The sequence below is a fragment of the Ochotona curzoniae genome, unplaced genomic scaffold, assembly GCF_017591425.1.
Source record: "Ochotona curzoniae isolate NIBS_2020 unplaced genomic scaffold, NIBS_Ocur_1.0 contig_3622, whole genome shotgun sequence".
In the NCBI taxonomy this organism is placed as follows: Eukaryota; Metazoa; Chordata; class Mammalia; order Lagomorpha; family Ochotonidae; genus Ochotona; species Ochotona curzoniae.
This window is the reverse complement of record NW_024465926.1, coordinates 3,539,707-3,556,828: the sequence shown is the minus strand read 5'-3', so window position 1 is coordinate 3,556,828 and position 17,122 is coordinate 3,539,707. Positions and strand designations below refer to the sequence as shown.

General features: G+C 41.3%; 1 protein-coding gene across 1 annotated transcript in view; it reads left to right on the top strand.

Moving 5' to 3' along the window:
- The window catches only part of CDH13 (cadherin 13), a 1,068,624-nt gene that overhangs the window by 156,805 nt on the left and 894,697 nt on the right, over positions 1-17,122 (top strand). Inside the window, exon 2 of the mRNA XM_040982306.1 lies at positions 15,900-16,002. Within this exon, the coding sequence (XP_040838240.1) occupies positions 15,900-16,002 (103 nt within the window). The remainder of the gene's footprint in view (positions 1-15,899; positions 16,003-17,122) is intronic.

Here is a 17,122-nt window from a genome sequence, read left to right as displayed (position 1 = left end):
TACAAGAACTTGGATTATATTTGCCAATATACTGTCAGCTGAAGCATCACACATGGTTAATGCCAGAGTTAAGAGGTTAACTATGCTGATCTGTCCAAAGTAAGAGGACCTGCAAAGTTTGACCAAGGGTGTGAGTATCAAGAGTGACTATAATTGATTAATATATCAATATACAATTTCAAAAAAGTGGCTGGCTTAACAATAAAGTTGAATAGGAATGAGAAAGTTTATGATGGTATTGTTCAGAGAAAGATGAAGAGAGAAGAACATTGTTTGTGATTTGGGAAAAGCTCAACCACCCAGCTAGTATTTGGGTTCCATCTTTCAAGCTATGTGAGCATCTCCAACTATCTTCTCTAGCCTGTCCTCTGGGCGTAAATAATAGTGCAAATATGAATAAGTGGTAACACAGGACTTAAGTAAGTAGGGAGAAAGTTCTGTATCCAGTCCAAATTTTCAGCCCTTTGGCAATTCTAACCCGGGCTGTTGAAGGACTTGATCATAGGAATTGCTGATAGTGACTGTGAGGTAGGATAGATGCCCCAAAGAAGGGGGAGAGGGGCAGAGGAAGGGAGAGAAAGGGAGGAAGGGAAGAAAAGGGAGAAAGGGAGGGAGGGAGGGAGGGAGGGAGGGAGAGAGAGAGACAGAGAGAGAGAGAAAGAAAGAAAGAAAGAAAGAAAGAAAGAAAGAAAGAAAGAAAGAAAGAAAGAAAGAAAGAAAGAAAGGGGGAAGGACAGAGAGAGAGAGGCAAAGAGGGTGAAAAATATATATGGAGGGGGATGGAGAGAAGGGGAGGCAAAGAGGCAGAGAGGGGTAAGAGGGAGCGAGGGAGGGACAGAGAGAGGGAGACAGAGGGAGAAAGAAAGTAGTAGTAGGTTGATTTTAAATGGTTTGGCTTTATATTTGAAAAAGAAAATTGATCTTTTCAAGACATGCAGATCTCCCAATTCACAAGTACACAGAGGTTTGCAATTATTGCCTAAAATTCATTTAAAACAATTAAAGTTTCAGCTTATCAATGGTTTTATAGGCACAACTCTAAAGTAATTTCTAAGATGATTGAAATTAATCTCTCTCAAATCATGATTGTACTCAATGTCACATACTTCTTACTTACTTATATGCTTTTATGATAGTATTTATGTATTCAGCAAAATGATTATGAAAGCTAGTGTTTATTTATTTGCCTCTTTATGTCAGATATTGTGCCAAGCCATTAATGTTGATAGTCTCTTTATTTTCTCACAACAGTCCCATGGCTTGTGTATTATCAGTTATCATCTTATAAATGAGGAGACAACAGCTCCATCGAATCTGCACTTTGTACCACATGTACCTGATCACTGCGTGTGCCTTTGATCCTTCGCACTAGTTACCTTGGGAAAAATGAATTGTGGTAAGGCAGATTAGAATTCTGGCATTCCACCTCCAACGCAAGAAGTAAAAAGACAAAATATGCAAACCCAGTGTTGCCAGCAGTTAGGGTGAATGAACACCATAGGGTCTTTGACCTCAAGCTCCGTGTCATTAGGGCTTGGGTGCTGCCAAGAACACGGAAGTAACTAGATTCCTATGCAGACCACTTGGTTATTCCAATAGTGATTATGAGATTGAGTGATTGATTAACTGTACCTATAGGCTTTGCTTTGTAGTAGTATGCTTTAAAGTAATTGACAGATTGGAGGATAATTGACACTGACAGTTTACAGGGGGGGAATCCTCATTGAAGGAGAATTAGGTAGGCAAGTGCTTTAGAAAACTTAATATGGAGTAACCTTTATTTAGTAATGGAGTAACTTTATTTAGTCACTAGAGAATGACAGGGAAGGTAGTGCCCTTGTCATGGGTGACAGTTATGATTTGCTGGGCAGTGGGTGCCTTGGGGGAGTGAACTGGTGTGTCATGTGGGAAGCTTCCTGACTCAGGAATCCAGACAGAGATGTCTGCAAGAGCTCACTCGCTGAGGATATGCTGTCTGTGTTGACTTGGAAATTATGATCCCTGTACCTTATTCAGTAGTTCTGGATGCTCAGCTGCTAGACTTAAGATACATTTGAGGAGGTGGGGCTTCTGTTCAAGAAGTCTGTTCTTTGCCACTATAGTTGTGTTTTCTAGAATGTTATAAAAATAAGATTGTCTAGTATGTGCTCTTGTTTTGGTCTGACTACTTTCTCTCTGTATCATTACATTGAGATTCATTCTTGGTGTGGGAGATTTCAACAGTTTGATCTTGTTTTTTGTAGGTAGTATTCCATTGTGTGAATATGGCCCACACCACATCTGTCCATGTGTGTGCTGATGGGTAGGCACATTGTCTCCAGTGTTAGTGATCCATGAAACTTGTGAACATCTGGAAGCAAGCTTTGTGTATATATATGTTTTCTTTCGACAGCCGTTTAATATGGTGGTGTTATAAGCCCATTTTGTAGATGAGAAAGCTTTGGTTCACCAAAGTCAGTCTGTCTAAGGTCTGTGGCTTATGAACCTCAGCACTAGCCCTTGAGACTAGCCCCAAAGCCTTTCTGTAATACTGCATGCTTACATAGAGAGAAATTCTTTCACTTAGAAAAATGAAGGCTTTTTTTTCCTTCTGTAAGAATGTGTTTCTTGGACTGTCTCTACTCCCTGTCATCATTATCCACACTGGCCACTGCACTAAACCTCTCGGAAGAGCAAGATGAGAGCACTCCTACTGAGTCTTTTTGGTTTACCTGTGAATAAGAGATAAGAAAACCTTACCAGGAGCTAGGACCTTGTCCTGTCAGGAGTTTGAGATTATATCTTCATTTATATAGAAAAATTTTAATCCAGAATTAAGAGTTCAAATGAAAAGTAAGCTAGTAGAATAATCACAGTACAGAAATCCTTGTTGGGGCTGGTACTGAGGCCTGAACAGGTTAGATCTTCACTCAAAGTGTTGACATTCCAAGTGGATGCCAGTTCAAGTCCTGAGTGTTCCACTTTCAATCCAGCTCCCTGACTGGCCTGGGAAAGCAGTAGGGGAAGACCCAAGTCCTTGAGGTTTTGAACCTATCTTGGCAATCTGGAAGGAGCTCTGACTCCTGGTTTCAGACTTTGTCCAAGTCTGGCCGTTATAGCCATTTGGAAAGTGAGCCAGTGGATGGAAGAACTCTGACTCTCCTTCTTTCTCTGTAACTCTTCCTTTCAAATAAAAATAAATGAAAATTAAATAGAAAATCTGGTACATATTTATAATCTAAAAGTTGAAGGTTTTGTTGATGAAATTAATTCGTAAAGGTAGTGAATTCAGCTGCAAATTTTTAGTTGGTGCTGATTCCCTGGGGTGTAAGTAAGTGTTTCAAAGACTTCCCAGTGTCATTACCCAGTGTGCACTTGGTATCTGGACTTCTGTTTTGTCCACCTCTCGCCTTCTGATTTCTTAGATGATTTGTCCATTCGTATGTAGAACAGCCACTCTGAGTGAGTCCACAGTGTGCTAGGAAAGCCTGGATACAGTCCCTGAACCAAGGACAAATGCTGCCATGCAGGGCTCCAAGAAGGGTGCAGTGAGAACAAGAGTGGTTCTCAGAAGAGGTGCTACTTAATTTAATATTTTCCTTTGGTTTCTTTTTTTTTTTTCAAAATATCCTAGACTCATAAAAAGATACAACTAATGGTGTGCTGGTAAATCTTTTACAGTGAGTTCTCTGGAGGAAAATGTATATACACACATAAGCTGATTATAAATGCCACTGATACAAAGGATATATCACATGTAATGTCTAATGATAAAAAACTGAAAGATCCTTTACTGTTAGTTTCATGCACACAACCCATCTGATTTTTCACAGAATACTTTCATTGAGTTTTGTCAAACTCTTGTATTCCTAACCAACCTGTGGTTGTAGTTAGCTGGCAAGTAGATATTGGAAGTGAATTCTCTTTATCAGTATCTTCCCTTAGGTCCACACAGTTGGGAGGTGATGTTACAATGTTCCAGAAGGCCAGAGAGACAAATGAATTGGGGTCAGGAGGTCACTTGCTCATAAGTGACTTAAGGCACAGCTTTGATGAGCTGGATAAAAACTTCTGATAACTTGGCCCCAGAGCAATGGCTCAATGGCTAAATCCCACCTATCAGCACCAGTTTGTGTCCTGGCTGCTCTAGTTCCCATCCAGCTCCCTGCTATGGAAAAACAGGGGGGCCCAAAGCCTTGGGACCCTCACCCACATGGGAAACCTGGAAGAAGCTCCTAGCTTTGGATCACCCGATACAGCCATTTGGGGAGTGAATCAGCAGATGGAAGATCTTTCTGTCCTTTTCTCTGTAAATCTAATCTGCCTTTTCAATAAAAACAACTAAATCTTAAAAAAAAGAACTTTTGATAACCCAAAGAATATTTTTTTAGTCTTTTGTGCTATCTATAACATAACAGCTACAGGCTTGTAAATTTAACCCACACTATTATATTTTCTCTGTTACTTTTTTAAATCTGAAGAATGAATCTAACAGTGAAGCTTATGGTAGGTGCCAATTTCTGGTGGTGTAAATATTCCCATCACAGTTGATTTCAGCCTACCAATGTGATATGTATGACTGAGCACAGAATTGGGAAGATTGTGATAATACCCCATTTCATGGTGTTTCAATCATGTAAACACTACAGGTGTAAAAAAATGATTAATAGTACCTATTCATTACTTTTATTTTTAATATAATTTATTTAATTGTAAGTTTATGCAATGTAATTTTTGATATTGACTGGATTTAATAACCATCAAGCCAAATTTCTAGATACTTACAGGTGATTTCTATCATAAAGGATAATCATGTGTCCCACCAAGACAATAGTCCCTTAATATCCATGGGAGGTTCATTTTGGAAACCATTGCAAATACCAGAATCCATGAATGCACAAATATTTTGCATGAAATGGTTTAGGGTTTGCATATTGCCTACACACATCCTTCTGCAGATTAGGAATAGTCTCTAATACCTAATAGTTGTGTTTAAGGAATTTTGTTCCAAGATGATTATTTTTAAAAATATCTTTAATCTGTGGCTAGTTTAATGCACGAGTCAGAACCCACAGAGACAAAGGGACAGGTGTACTCCCAGTCTTCCATCCTGTCACACTTGAGGTGTATACAGATTTCCACACCCTTCCCTACAGTAGAAACCACATGCAGGGAGCTGCACTGCACACACAGGAATGTGGAGGGCTTACTTGGTGACTGTATTGATGGAACAGTGCTGGACCGTACATGTTAGTGTGTCAGGGATGGAGTTATAAGATGTAAATGAGATTAAGTGTTACCTTTTGAATTCCCCCCCTTAAACACAGAAATGGAGTCAGGTCACAGATATTGGCTTGTCGCTGTGGTTGTTAATGTAGAATTTTTGGAGAGGTGTGCATTGTTCTGCCCTCTTTCTCACAAAATATGCCTTAACCACATCTACCACTCTACCTTAACTGACCCTCCCAACACATATAATAGGTTATTATATATTTTACATGCTTTCCCCTCATATTACATAAATATTTATGTCTTTATAAATATCCATTTATATGTATGATTTGCTTGAAAATGTTTTGTTCATTAAAGCATAATATTATTCATACTTCTTTGCACTTTGTAGTCTTGAAGAGTTCTAAGTTCAACAACTGTAAATATTCTTTATTTGTCTACATTTCACAATATTATATTTCATGATATGCATATATTATGACCATAAATATACCCCTGCTGATGCACATTTGCTATTTCCAGTACCTTTCTGCCTCTGGAAGAATGCTGTAACCAACATCCTTGAACATCTATCTTTAGATACTGAAGCTTTCATTTTTATAAGGCAGAATTGTAAGAATGGAGCCTCTGGGTTGCAGAGTATGTGTATTTTTAATTTTAATAGATGTCTGGCTTTCCAGAGGCACTTCATATTTCCACCAGTAATAGGAGAACTCTTCCCTCACCCTTGCCCACTGTAGATCTTAACTCTCTTTCTCATGCTTGCCCTGTGTGTGTGCATGAAGCAGTAACTCATTGTGTTAATTTGTATTTCTCTGACTGCCAGTGAGTTTGAGTATCTTCTCAAGTGTTTACTGGTGATTTGGGCTTCTTGCTCTCTGAACTGCATGTTCATATCCATTGCTCCTTTTTCTTTAACACAGGAACATGTAGGCCTGTTGTCTAGCATCTGCCCTGGGAAGATTCTCCCTAGTCTTGGGCTTGGAGTTATGCAGTGTGTGGTTGATGTTTCTATAGATACCTGCCTGTGTTTTCACTTTCAAAGTCAGTGTTTCTTTTGGATATAAAACTCTTGCAAAGCTAGACTATGGAAAGATACACTTATTCTCTGTGTTATTTTCATGTAACTTTTTATATCTACATTTTTCTTTACTTTTTGAATTTATTTTCATATTGATCCAATTTTATATCTTTAACAATTTTAACTGACATGTATGTTGATGAGGTACAGTGTGATGTTCTGACATGTGTAGACATCCTGTAATGATCAAATCAGGTTAATTAGCCTGTCTGTTTAGCATTTCGCTGTGAAGAAAGAGCACCCAAATACTTTAGCTCCTTTGAAGCGCACATACATTGCTGTTAACTCTAGTCTCCCTACTGTGCAGTGGTAACTTGGTACCCAATGTCCATGTTATTTTCTTTCCACTCCCATTCGTACTTTTTTTATTGAATGGTGATACTCTGGTCGCTGTATTTTAAGATCTTGTATTATTGAGGGCACCTATTTCAACCAATCAGTTTTTCTGTCCTCATGGTCATGTGTCACTGATTGGTATGGAGTCGCTTTGTAGAATGAGTTGGTGTCTGATAAGGGAAATCCCCACCTTAGTCTTCGAGTTTGTTTATATCTTGAGCACTCTTTAAAATCTGTATAAATTAAAGTTAATGCTGCCTTTTAATAAAAGGAGGAAATATGCTATCCATGTTTTAATAAGAGTGTCATTAAACTCTATATATGTGTAAGTTGGACACATTTATATTGTATCTCCCTCATGAAGAACATAGTTTCCTTTTTCATTTATTCAAAATCTGTTTTATATCATCCAATTAGATTTTATACTTTTATTCATATAGACTCTATGACTTTCTTGTTAAATTTTATTTAAGCATTTTATTATCCTTTCCATTAATAGTGTTTTTACCATTTCGTTTTTAGCTACTTTTTTGCTAGAGTATAAAAAAACTCTTTAAATTCTTCATATGTCCTTGAACCTTTTCAAATTCTTTTATCAGTTATAAAATTTTTAAAAATAGTTTTATGAGCATGTTAGATGTGCAATCAAGTCATCTGCCATAAGCAGGATTTTAGAGCTTCACGTCTTTTTTCTGTTTTAGGCTCATTATTTACTTTTCCTTATCTTATTGCTTTGGCTAGGGCTGTTTGGTTCATGCTGGCTACTGTGTTAATAATTGCTTCTGTTTCCAGTTTCTGATTTTTGTATTTTATCTGATTTTAATATTTATCATTAACTTCTATTAGAAAGTATATTTATGCATTTTTATTTCCATTTTTTATTCTTATGTCTTAAAAATGACTGCAGAATTCTATCAGATGACTTTTCATAGAGTTTTCTCCTCTATTGCAATGGATTGTGAGACTGAATTTTCCTATACCATAACAATGTCTAAGGGCGAGGGAGGCAAGAGTTGCATATCAGACAACGAGTATGTATGCAGCGAGTTTCGGGCGTGAGTATCAGGAGGAAGCAGGGAAGCCAGTGCTGAACACCTGTTGCCAGCAAGTGCAAGGCAAGAAACTGGGTGAACTGAGTATTATGCAAATGTTCAGGCTGTGAGGTTGGGAGTTTCTGGGACTGACAGTGGGCCCCTGCTGGTGCCAGGACAGTGTCACAGGAATGGTTTTTATTGGAGCCTGGATAGGAGGCAGCAATTGTGGAAACTAAGTAAAAGTTCCTGAGAGATGGGAAAGCAGGAAGTGCTTCTCCACTAACGGGTTAGAAACGAATAACCAGGTATCTTGTTAGGAAAACACGATCCCACGGGGAGAGTGCACAGCTCTAGCCAGTGAGGACTGAGAAACATTCCTGTTATGTAGGGTTGTGTAAGTGGAAGGTGAAAAAGTGTAAATAAAAATTGGGGGGAAAAGATAGGAGCTGTTTTATGCAAGCCTTTTAAATTGAGATCTTTGTGAGCAGGTGCTGCTTCTGACTGCAGCGTTCAGCACGGGGCTTCCCTCCCATGCCGAAGGTGTCAGGAGGTGCTTGATGACAGGAGATAGGCTGGCAGGTCAGCTTGTACCTCACGGTGAAGGGAAAAGAAATAAAAATAAATTACCACTGAGCATAAGACATTTGAGTTTGAAGACACTGTGGCAGTTCATTCATTCTCTGATTCTTTCTTTTGCTTGTTAATTCATTCCTTTTGTTTAGTACTGATCACATTCCAGGCACCATGTTTAGCCCCCAAAGTAGTGTGACAAACAGGACAGGCATGTCTGTGTTTTCACTTGGATGGGAGTGAGATGTTAGGTAACAACCAGCCATGAATCTGCTTGAAATTACTTCCCCAACTTCTTTTTAATTTTTTTTTAAATATGTTTATTTATTTGAAAGTTAGTTACAGAGAGAGACAGAGAGGTGGAAAGAGAGTGAGAAAAGGACTATTCATCTCTCAGTTTATTCCACCACGTGACTGCAGCATCCTTTGCTGTGCCACAGACTTGTTTGTCATGTTTGTCACTCACTTTACACTGAAGTTGAACTTGACAATAGTAATGGCAGTGAATGTTCACAAAGTGCATATTTATACCAGGTGAGATGCACAAGATTTCGTCAGGGTTTTGTTCTGCCCAGCCAGCCCGTGGGACAGAACAAGGGGAGGAGAAAGGGAGAGTTGAAGTCCACATGTGTGTGTCTTTAATCAACAGAGAAATGGTCACTTGTGAAGATTCCAGCGCCTTTACCCCCATGCCAGGCAAAGCTGACAATGCTGAGATATCAGACCCAGAGCCCTGTTCTGCCAAAACTGAAAGAGGGGAATGAAGCCTGAGGAAACCCATAGGTGGTGGCCAGGGCTGGCATCAAGGGTATACAAGATGGTGATTATAGCTGGACCAGGAGGGAGGGAAGAGGCTGAGGGTGGAGGGAAGATCAGAGGGTGGAGGCCAGCCTGGGAGTTCTTGGCTTTTTCATATGAGCCAAGTGAAAGGTCCTGAGGATTCTGAGGAGTGGGACAATGTCATTGAATGTCATTGTTAGTGCATGTCTGCAGCTGCCAGATCAAGGGGAATCTGTTAGGGGGATCAAGAGGACAGGGTTGGTAGGAAGCACTGTGGGGGAGCACCTGCACTTTCCCTTCCTTCTTTCTCTGTTTGGCCTCTGAGAGAGAGAGGCAGGGAGAGGGATGAGGGGAGAGAGAGCAGGCTTATAGATACAAACAGGTAGAAGAGCTGAGCAATTGGTCTGCCCCTCCTCCCCTCCTGGCCTGTGCCCCCTACTCAGAGTTGTAAGGCATGCACACCTGGGGTGTATGGAGAATGTGCTTGATTATCTTTGTTCTCCCAGCTTCCTCTGAGTTTGTGGAGCTTTCTATTTGCATATATTCCTTAAGCTTTTTATGATTATTTCTCCACCTTTACAGTTTGCCCCATTATTTAAATGAGTCTGAGATAGAAGCTGAAATGCCAGCTGGGGGAGGGCCCTGTGTGGATGCTGTAAAGAAGCAGAGCAGCAGAGCCATGGGCCTGCGGGCATGCCATCTGCCAGCCTACCTCCTTCTGTGCACCTGTGCACCCCACCTCCTTTTTGTTCCCTGAGACCCTTTCATTAGGCACATGGATGCATGGGGATGACTGTGGAAATATTAAGCCTGTGACTACCTGTCCATAGGACTTGTCACTGTGAACCAATTTGTGAAGGTGTGGATGGTCTTTGGTGTGTGTGTGTGTCTTCTTTCTATTCTTAGATTTATTGTATTTATCTGAAAGACAGAGTTATATTGAGAGAGAGGGACACACACGTGTGCGAGTCCATCTGCTGGTTTACTGCACAAATGGTTGCAAAGGCAGGAGCCAGGAACTTTATACATCTCTCCCATGTGAGTGCAGAGGCCCAGCGACTTGAACCATATTCCAATGCTTTCACAGAAGCTTTAGCAGGGGGCTGGTTTGGAAGTGGAGGAGCTGGTACTTGAACTGGCACCCATATGGGATGCAGGCATTGCAGGCAGTAGATTAACTGACTGTACCACAGTGCTGACCACTGAAGCTTATATTTTAATATAAGATATAACCTATAAATATTCAAGTAAGTTTACAATATTGTGTTAGGAGATAAATGGTAGAAGGAATACCAGTTAGGGTATAGGAGGTGATCGAGGCCCGTTGAGGGAACATTGTTAGGGAAAGGCTGTTTGGAGTCACAGTATTTGAGCCTAAACAAGGAGATGAATGATGTTTTAGTATCTGCAGCAAACGCAAAGGTCGCTGGGCAGGTATAAGTTACAGGTGTTGCAGATTCAGGACAAAGCCATGATCAATGAAATTAAATGAGCAAGGTAAAGAAAGTCAGGAAGGGAGTCTGAGGAGAGGGCAGGGGCAGGGGTATGGAAAGATGTTTGGATTTAATTATTAGAGAGGAAGCCACTGGAAATTTTTTGAGCAGGACAGTGCCATGGGCTAACTGGAGCTTTATTAGTCCACTCTACTGCTGTGTGGAGCGTTTCATATAAGGGCAAGGAAACCCCTTTGGGATGTAATGGAATAAGGGACTTGGACTAGGCAGTGGCTTCACAGCTGCAATTCTGATGTCTTACACTGTACCAAGGTGGCTCCAGGAAGGCCTCAGTGTTGGTGTGAGAATCAGGCTACTTGAGACTGCTGTGGCTTCACACACAGCCTTCCTGGCCAAGAGTGATGTCAGACTCTTGGCAACAAAGTGGCCCGGTGGTCTCTGCCTGTGTGGTGCTGCTTGTTTGCAGCCCTGTTCATTTCATACTCCTTTTATAGCTAAACATATTCAAAGCTGTTCCTCCTGATGTTCAAGTCTGTGTGTCTTCTGCTTACTTCCCATTACTTCTGCTACTCATGGATATCACACAGCTTTCCCAAATTCCTGCCGAAAACAAGATATCTGCTGACAGAGCGTTGCATGAATACACTGAGTGAGTCCAAGAGTCCCAATGCATCTTATGCAGGCTCAGGCTGTTCTGCTCCAGGAACTTGTTTGTTACATCCTTGGCACTTACTGGGGTCCTATTTTTCTCTTCTGGAAAACAGAACTATGCTGAGGTTGCTTTTGCCCCAGAGTGGAAGGCAAGAGCCCCTTGCCCCCTCTCTGCACTGCTGATCCTGTCAGCGCTCATTACTTGGTGACTGAAGCTGGCCCTGCCATCCACACAGTGCTACTGTACAGCTCTAGTCTCTGCTTCACAGACAAAACAGATTGCTGGGTCAAAAGAGGAGTCAGATACCAGTCCATCTTATTTCTAGCCTCAGACTCTCCAGCAGGTGTTTTCCGTCTTCATTCAGGGTCCCAACAACCCTCTGCAAATGAACTTGAAAGAAGTAACTCCAGTGGCCCAGCGAAATGGCTGGGTCTCTCTGTACAATTTTTATTTGGTTTCATGTGAACCCCCTGGCTCAGTGTCTCTCCAGTGTCATTTTTTTGGAGTATAGTCGGAACCCCTCCACATTATTGATTGTGTTTTTATAAGTCCCTAGGTAGACTACAAGCGGTTAGAAGGCAGGGTCTGTGTCTTATCCATCTTTGTATTCCCTGGAGAGCTTAGCACAGTGTCTTGTTTATGGCAGGCATTGGGTAAGCATGTGTTGATTGACTGACTGCTGAGAGAGCCCCAGGAGCAGAAGGGTTTCTGTGAGGGTCCACACAGGGACTGAGTTTTTGCCTACTCAGTTGTAACAATAGATCAAGGCAAGACTTCAATTATCCTTCACTTCATTCCCAAACTCTCTGCCCTGTACGTTCTATTGAAAATGTCTGGTGACAGAGTGAGACACTGAGAGAGACAGACTGCTTTGAGAGCCTTAGGAAAGCTGTGTAGCAGGAAGGACATATTTCAATGAAGTTATTTTCCACCAAGGCTAATATTGTGCTTCAATACTTCAGGCTCTAGTAAGCTCATCAACAATGTTTGCCTTTAATTTTACCATTGGTACCCAGTCATATGTTACCTGTTATGTTTCTGTCTTGCTCCTCTTCATCAAAGAGATGTTAGGGTTGCCATGGCCTTTGAAGAACTGCCTTGAGATGGACATGCATGGATATCCATCACATTTAATCATCTCCTTTGTCATGTCCACCCCAATCATCTGTTTAAGGATAAACTGTTCATGGGCTCATTAAACAAAAATGGAACTTTGTGACTCGATGGGGGAAGAAAAGTTGCATATTGGGCTGGAAGCATAAGGCACTTTTTCACTGATTTGGGAGGATCTTGGCCTGCCCCCAGAAGCACATAGCTGCATGCATTAGGCACCATCTATGGCAAGGCTCACAGAGCCACAGGAGAGGAGGTCCTGTGTAGTCACAGACAGGTTGTCAGCTCTGGGATGTGTACGAGAGAGATACCAGTGCCCAGTCCACTTCAGGCCAATTAAGTAAGACTCCTCTTAGTGGGCACTTGGGACTAGGTACTAATAGGGCTTCAAGACTCCAAGGGTGAGTCCACTGTGTCTTCCGAGGGAAGATGTTGATTTAGGCTGAGAGTTTTCAACCAAGAGCCATTTTGCCTTCAGCAGATGTTTGACCATGTCTGGATACCGTTTTGGTTGTCATAGCTGTTGGAGGTGCACTGATGGCATCACTGCACATCCTGCAAAATATAAGCCAGCCCCTGCAAGGATTGATCTGGTTTAAAGCATTAAAGACTTTTCCTGGAGCATCAGAGAAGTAAATGCATGTACACACACACATCCACACAAAGCTATTTGTGTATAAAAAGTTTTTCACTTACAGGACTTCATAATTGTGTAACTGGTGATGGTTCTGAAAACATTTGATTCACTTCACTGCTTTAATCTTAAGCAAGGCCTGATAAGGGACACATGACACCACCTTGAATTTTCACATCAGGAAACTGAGCCCAAGGAAAGTGAATGCCTTCCTCAGGACCACAGGATCTTCAGTCAGGGCTGTGTCCACCAGCAGATGTGTTAACATATTCACATATGCATTTTCCCTCCTCTCCCTGACCTCTAGACAAACATCACCTCTTATTTACTGCCTCCATATTCACCAAGTGCCAGTGCAGGCTCAGAATCCTTCTCAACACAGTGATCCATGCAGCCCCTGGTGTGAGATGAAACTTGTGTCTATAGCCTCTCCAATCTAAACACCATACCTCTAGCTGAATTATGGTGATCCAGTTGAAAGAGACATAGATGAGGGTGCTTGAGAGGACGGTCCTCGAATGCCTGCAGGTGTTCAGACAATCTGTTCGGGAAAATGCAATGTTAGCAGCATGCCCTCCTGCCTGTGCCTGTAAGCAATGATTGTCTCCCTAGCCCTTCTATTTCTTTATAACTTTATTAGTGCATTTGACTTTCACCATATGCTGCTAATTGGCATACAAAGGAAGCACACACAGTTGTATTCTTTACTGGGTGCAAACTAAATATTGCACCTTCTCCTGGAGTTTGCTAAGATCTCCCTCCCTAGCTCAGAACAATTAGGAGAACAGGCAGAACAGTGATTCATGAGGCAGGCAGGACGAGAATCAGCATGCTCAGCCAGCAGAGTGAAATAGCTAGAGCCGGCAGCCCCTGCTTAAGCCCTGGGCACAATGAGTAGTGGCATGCACAATTAGATACCTAATGCCTGTGAGAAAGCTGCGGCGGGAGGGATGCAAGCAAAGGGAGGAAAAGCAAGCATAATTAGAGTCAGACTTCTTCCTCTTCCAGAGAAGCGGGCATAGATGAGATACAGGAGCCATTTTTAAGAGACAAGGACTAATGAAGGTACTGAACACCTGCTCATTGAGGACTTCACCACCATTTTTGTAAAGTTACCCAAGCCTCTTTAGAATGAACAGGGCTCCTGACTCCTGGCTTGGCTTCATTGTGCACAGATGTCTTAGGGGTCACCCTCCAGCACTGGATGTGGAGATTTCATTGTGTAATATGTGAGCTCAGCTTGAATGGTCTCATTTTGTGCCTTTGGTCCTCACAGGAGGCTGAATGGCTTATATGTCCTGAGGTACCCTGATGTGGGGCTGTACAGATGTTCTTCTTCTCTGGTTCCACTGTACAGAAGAACAAGAGAGACCAAGGCATCTGCCCTGTTACTGCCTGGGCTATAGCACTCAGAAGCTTTTGGGTGGATTTTGGCAATAGGACCACTTACAGCTTTTTTTGTTTAAGCCAAGACTCATTAGCAGACTTCCTGTGAATAGCACTTGCCATTGTCCTAGTGTGTTGATACTCTCCCTTGGCTGTACCATTGGCTCCCCACCTGGGGACCCAAACTGTAGAACTTTCTGTCAGCTAGACTAGCATCTCCTCAGGTCAGGAACTTCTGGTCATCTTGTTCATGGTTTATATCTACTGTCTCTATCAATGCCTGATACTATGAGAATGAATCATCACCTACTATGTGCCAAGCCTGCCATGCCCTATGAAAGATATTGCCTACCGTCAGGGCCATGTAGTTTCTCTACTAGATCATTGTTCTTAGTCTTACGGATGAAAAAAAAAAAACCAAAGCTGGGATAGAATTAATTCACAGTATGTTATATAATTGTTAAGTGGCAAAACTGAAATTTGTGCTAAGTCAAGCCTACCGCAAAGCTGAACCTCTTGATTCTTATTCTTCTACGATTAGAAGGAGTGGGTGAAGGATATAAATGGATATATTCCTACCTCCATTACAGTAGAGCAATCATTTTAGTAAGCAAAGTGATTAAGAAAATACAAAAAATTTTATGGTTTAGTATTCTGAAAAACAGAGATGTGCTTTTAGTACAAGCAGCCTCTGGACTGTTAGAAAGTATACCATGAAGAAATTTCTTTAAAAATAGGGTTCTTCCAGGTATGAGTTTCAGGATTATAGGTTTCAGAATTATAGTTTTGGAAACTCTCTCTTAGGGGAGTCGTAATTTCACGTTAATGTAACAAAGGCTCTTGAGCAACCCTGCACTGAAGAATTTTTCTTTTGTTTAATTCACAATTTGCAAGATTCCTGTGTCCCAAGAACCTTTCTTTTTCTGCCATTACAATCTATTAATAGTTTACAAGACCCTGGTATTCCAGTTATGATTTTGTGATTTGAGACAGCCTGGCACACACTATGCAGCAATAAAAATAGAAATCTCCATAAAACACACACATACTCATAGTAGTGTGAGTAGGCTGCAGATGCTCAGTGACAGATCTGACCTTGATTGATAAGTTGGAATCGATTCAACGCTTGCAAATAGGCCTGAAAAAAAACTTTAGGGATGGAGCTAATATAGAACATGAAGAGCACTGAAAAATCCTAGTTTACTTCAAACTAAATAATGTTAGCATGCATTTCTCAAAAATATTCATGTATCCTACAGTAATTTATTTAACACTATTAGGTACCACACTGCTATACACTGGAAATAGAGTCTCAGTGAGATGAGATAGGCTTGCTATTGCCCATTGCAGTATTAACAGGTTTGGGTCTTTTCTCTTGGGTCTCCAAAGAGATCGGCCATCCCTGAGCTGTTTTCATACTCACTTTTCCATTGAAGAAATCCACACTGAGTGCCTCCTGTCTCCCAGATACTAAAGATAGAGTAGTGAATGTTATAGGTCAAAGTTCTTTTCCTCAGAGCTTCCTCGTGTGAAGCCATGTTCTCATTTTACATAATGATTATGCTTGTATTATGATGCTTTGACTTGTATTTAGAAAGTTGCTATTACCTGCTGTAAGATCACACCAGAAATGTTCTTGTCCTTTCAGGTTGACTCTGCTTCCCAGTCCTGGCAAATTCATTTATCCACTTCTGAAATCTTTACCAAGACTTCCTATGCAGTGGGTGCCAGCTAATGTGCTGATTACAAAGGTAAGCAGGAAAGTGTCTTAAGTCTCTGGGAGTGCAGAGAGCCCAGAGGGTGAGGGATGAGTGAATGATTGCATGAACTCACCTTTGGTTTTAGGTCAAGAGCCACTGCAAAGGCAGCCTGGTCTTCCCAAGGCTTATCTGAGTACTATTCTGTAGGTAGATACAGGTAACATCAGATTCAGGAATTTTGAAAACTTGGAGTACAGTGGGCATGGGTGGGAAGGTAACAGGAACTGGGGGAGGTCATACTGGGCATTGTGACTTCTGTGTGGGGTATGTCTAAGGGGCTTGAAGGAAATGGGGTGGCCCTGGAATGATCTGATCATATTTCTATTTCTGTTTTCAGAAGACGGTAAAAATAGGTTGCTAATGATAGCAGCATAGTAGGTGATAGGAAGTGAATTTGTGTTAACTGTTTCTGGTATGTTCATGGCAAGATGCTTATGTAATGACTTCATCAGTTAGAGGTTCATATTGAATTCTCTGAAGTTGAAATGATACAGGATTGACATTAAAATGATCTGGAAAAATAAGTTTGGGTAGAGAAATCAAGACTGGAAGCATGACTGTAATTGTTAAAGCTGGATTAAACTGTTCTGCTTTTTGTATTGGGTATTTTCCATAATGAAAGTATTCATTTTAAAAGATTTAATTATTTTATCAGAAAGTAAGATTTACAGAGAGAAGGAGAGATAGAAAGCTCTTTTGTCTGCTAGTTCACTCCCAGAGTAGTCACAATGGCCAGAGCTGAGCTGATCTACAGCCAAGAGCCAGGAGCTTCTTCTGGGTCTCCCACATGGGTGCAGGGTCCCAAGGCTTTGGGCTGTCCTCAGCTGCTTTCCTAGGCCACAAGCAGGGAGCTGAATGCCAAGTGGGAGCAACTGGGACATGAACCAGCATCCATATGGAATCCTGGTGCATGCAAGGCAAAGACTTTAGTCACTAGGCTATCACACCGGGCTCCTTAATGAAGGCATTTTAAGATTAGAGGGAAAACACATGCAGTAAATGTTCAATAAATAGGAATTTGTTAATAATAGCAGATACTCTGTCGAGCATCTAGTGCATTTTGAGTCAATTACTGTATTTTATCTATTGGCTTGGAGTCTCCACACTTTAA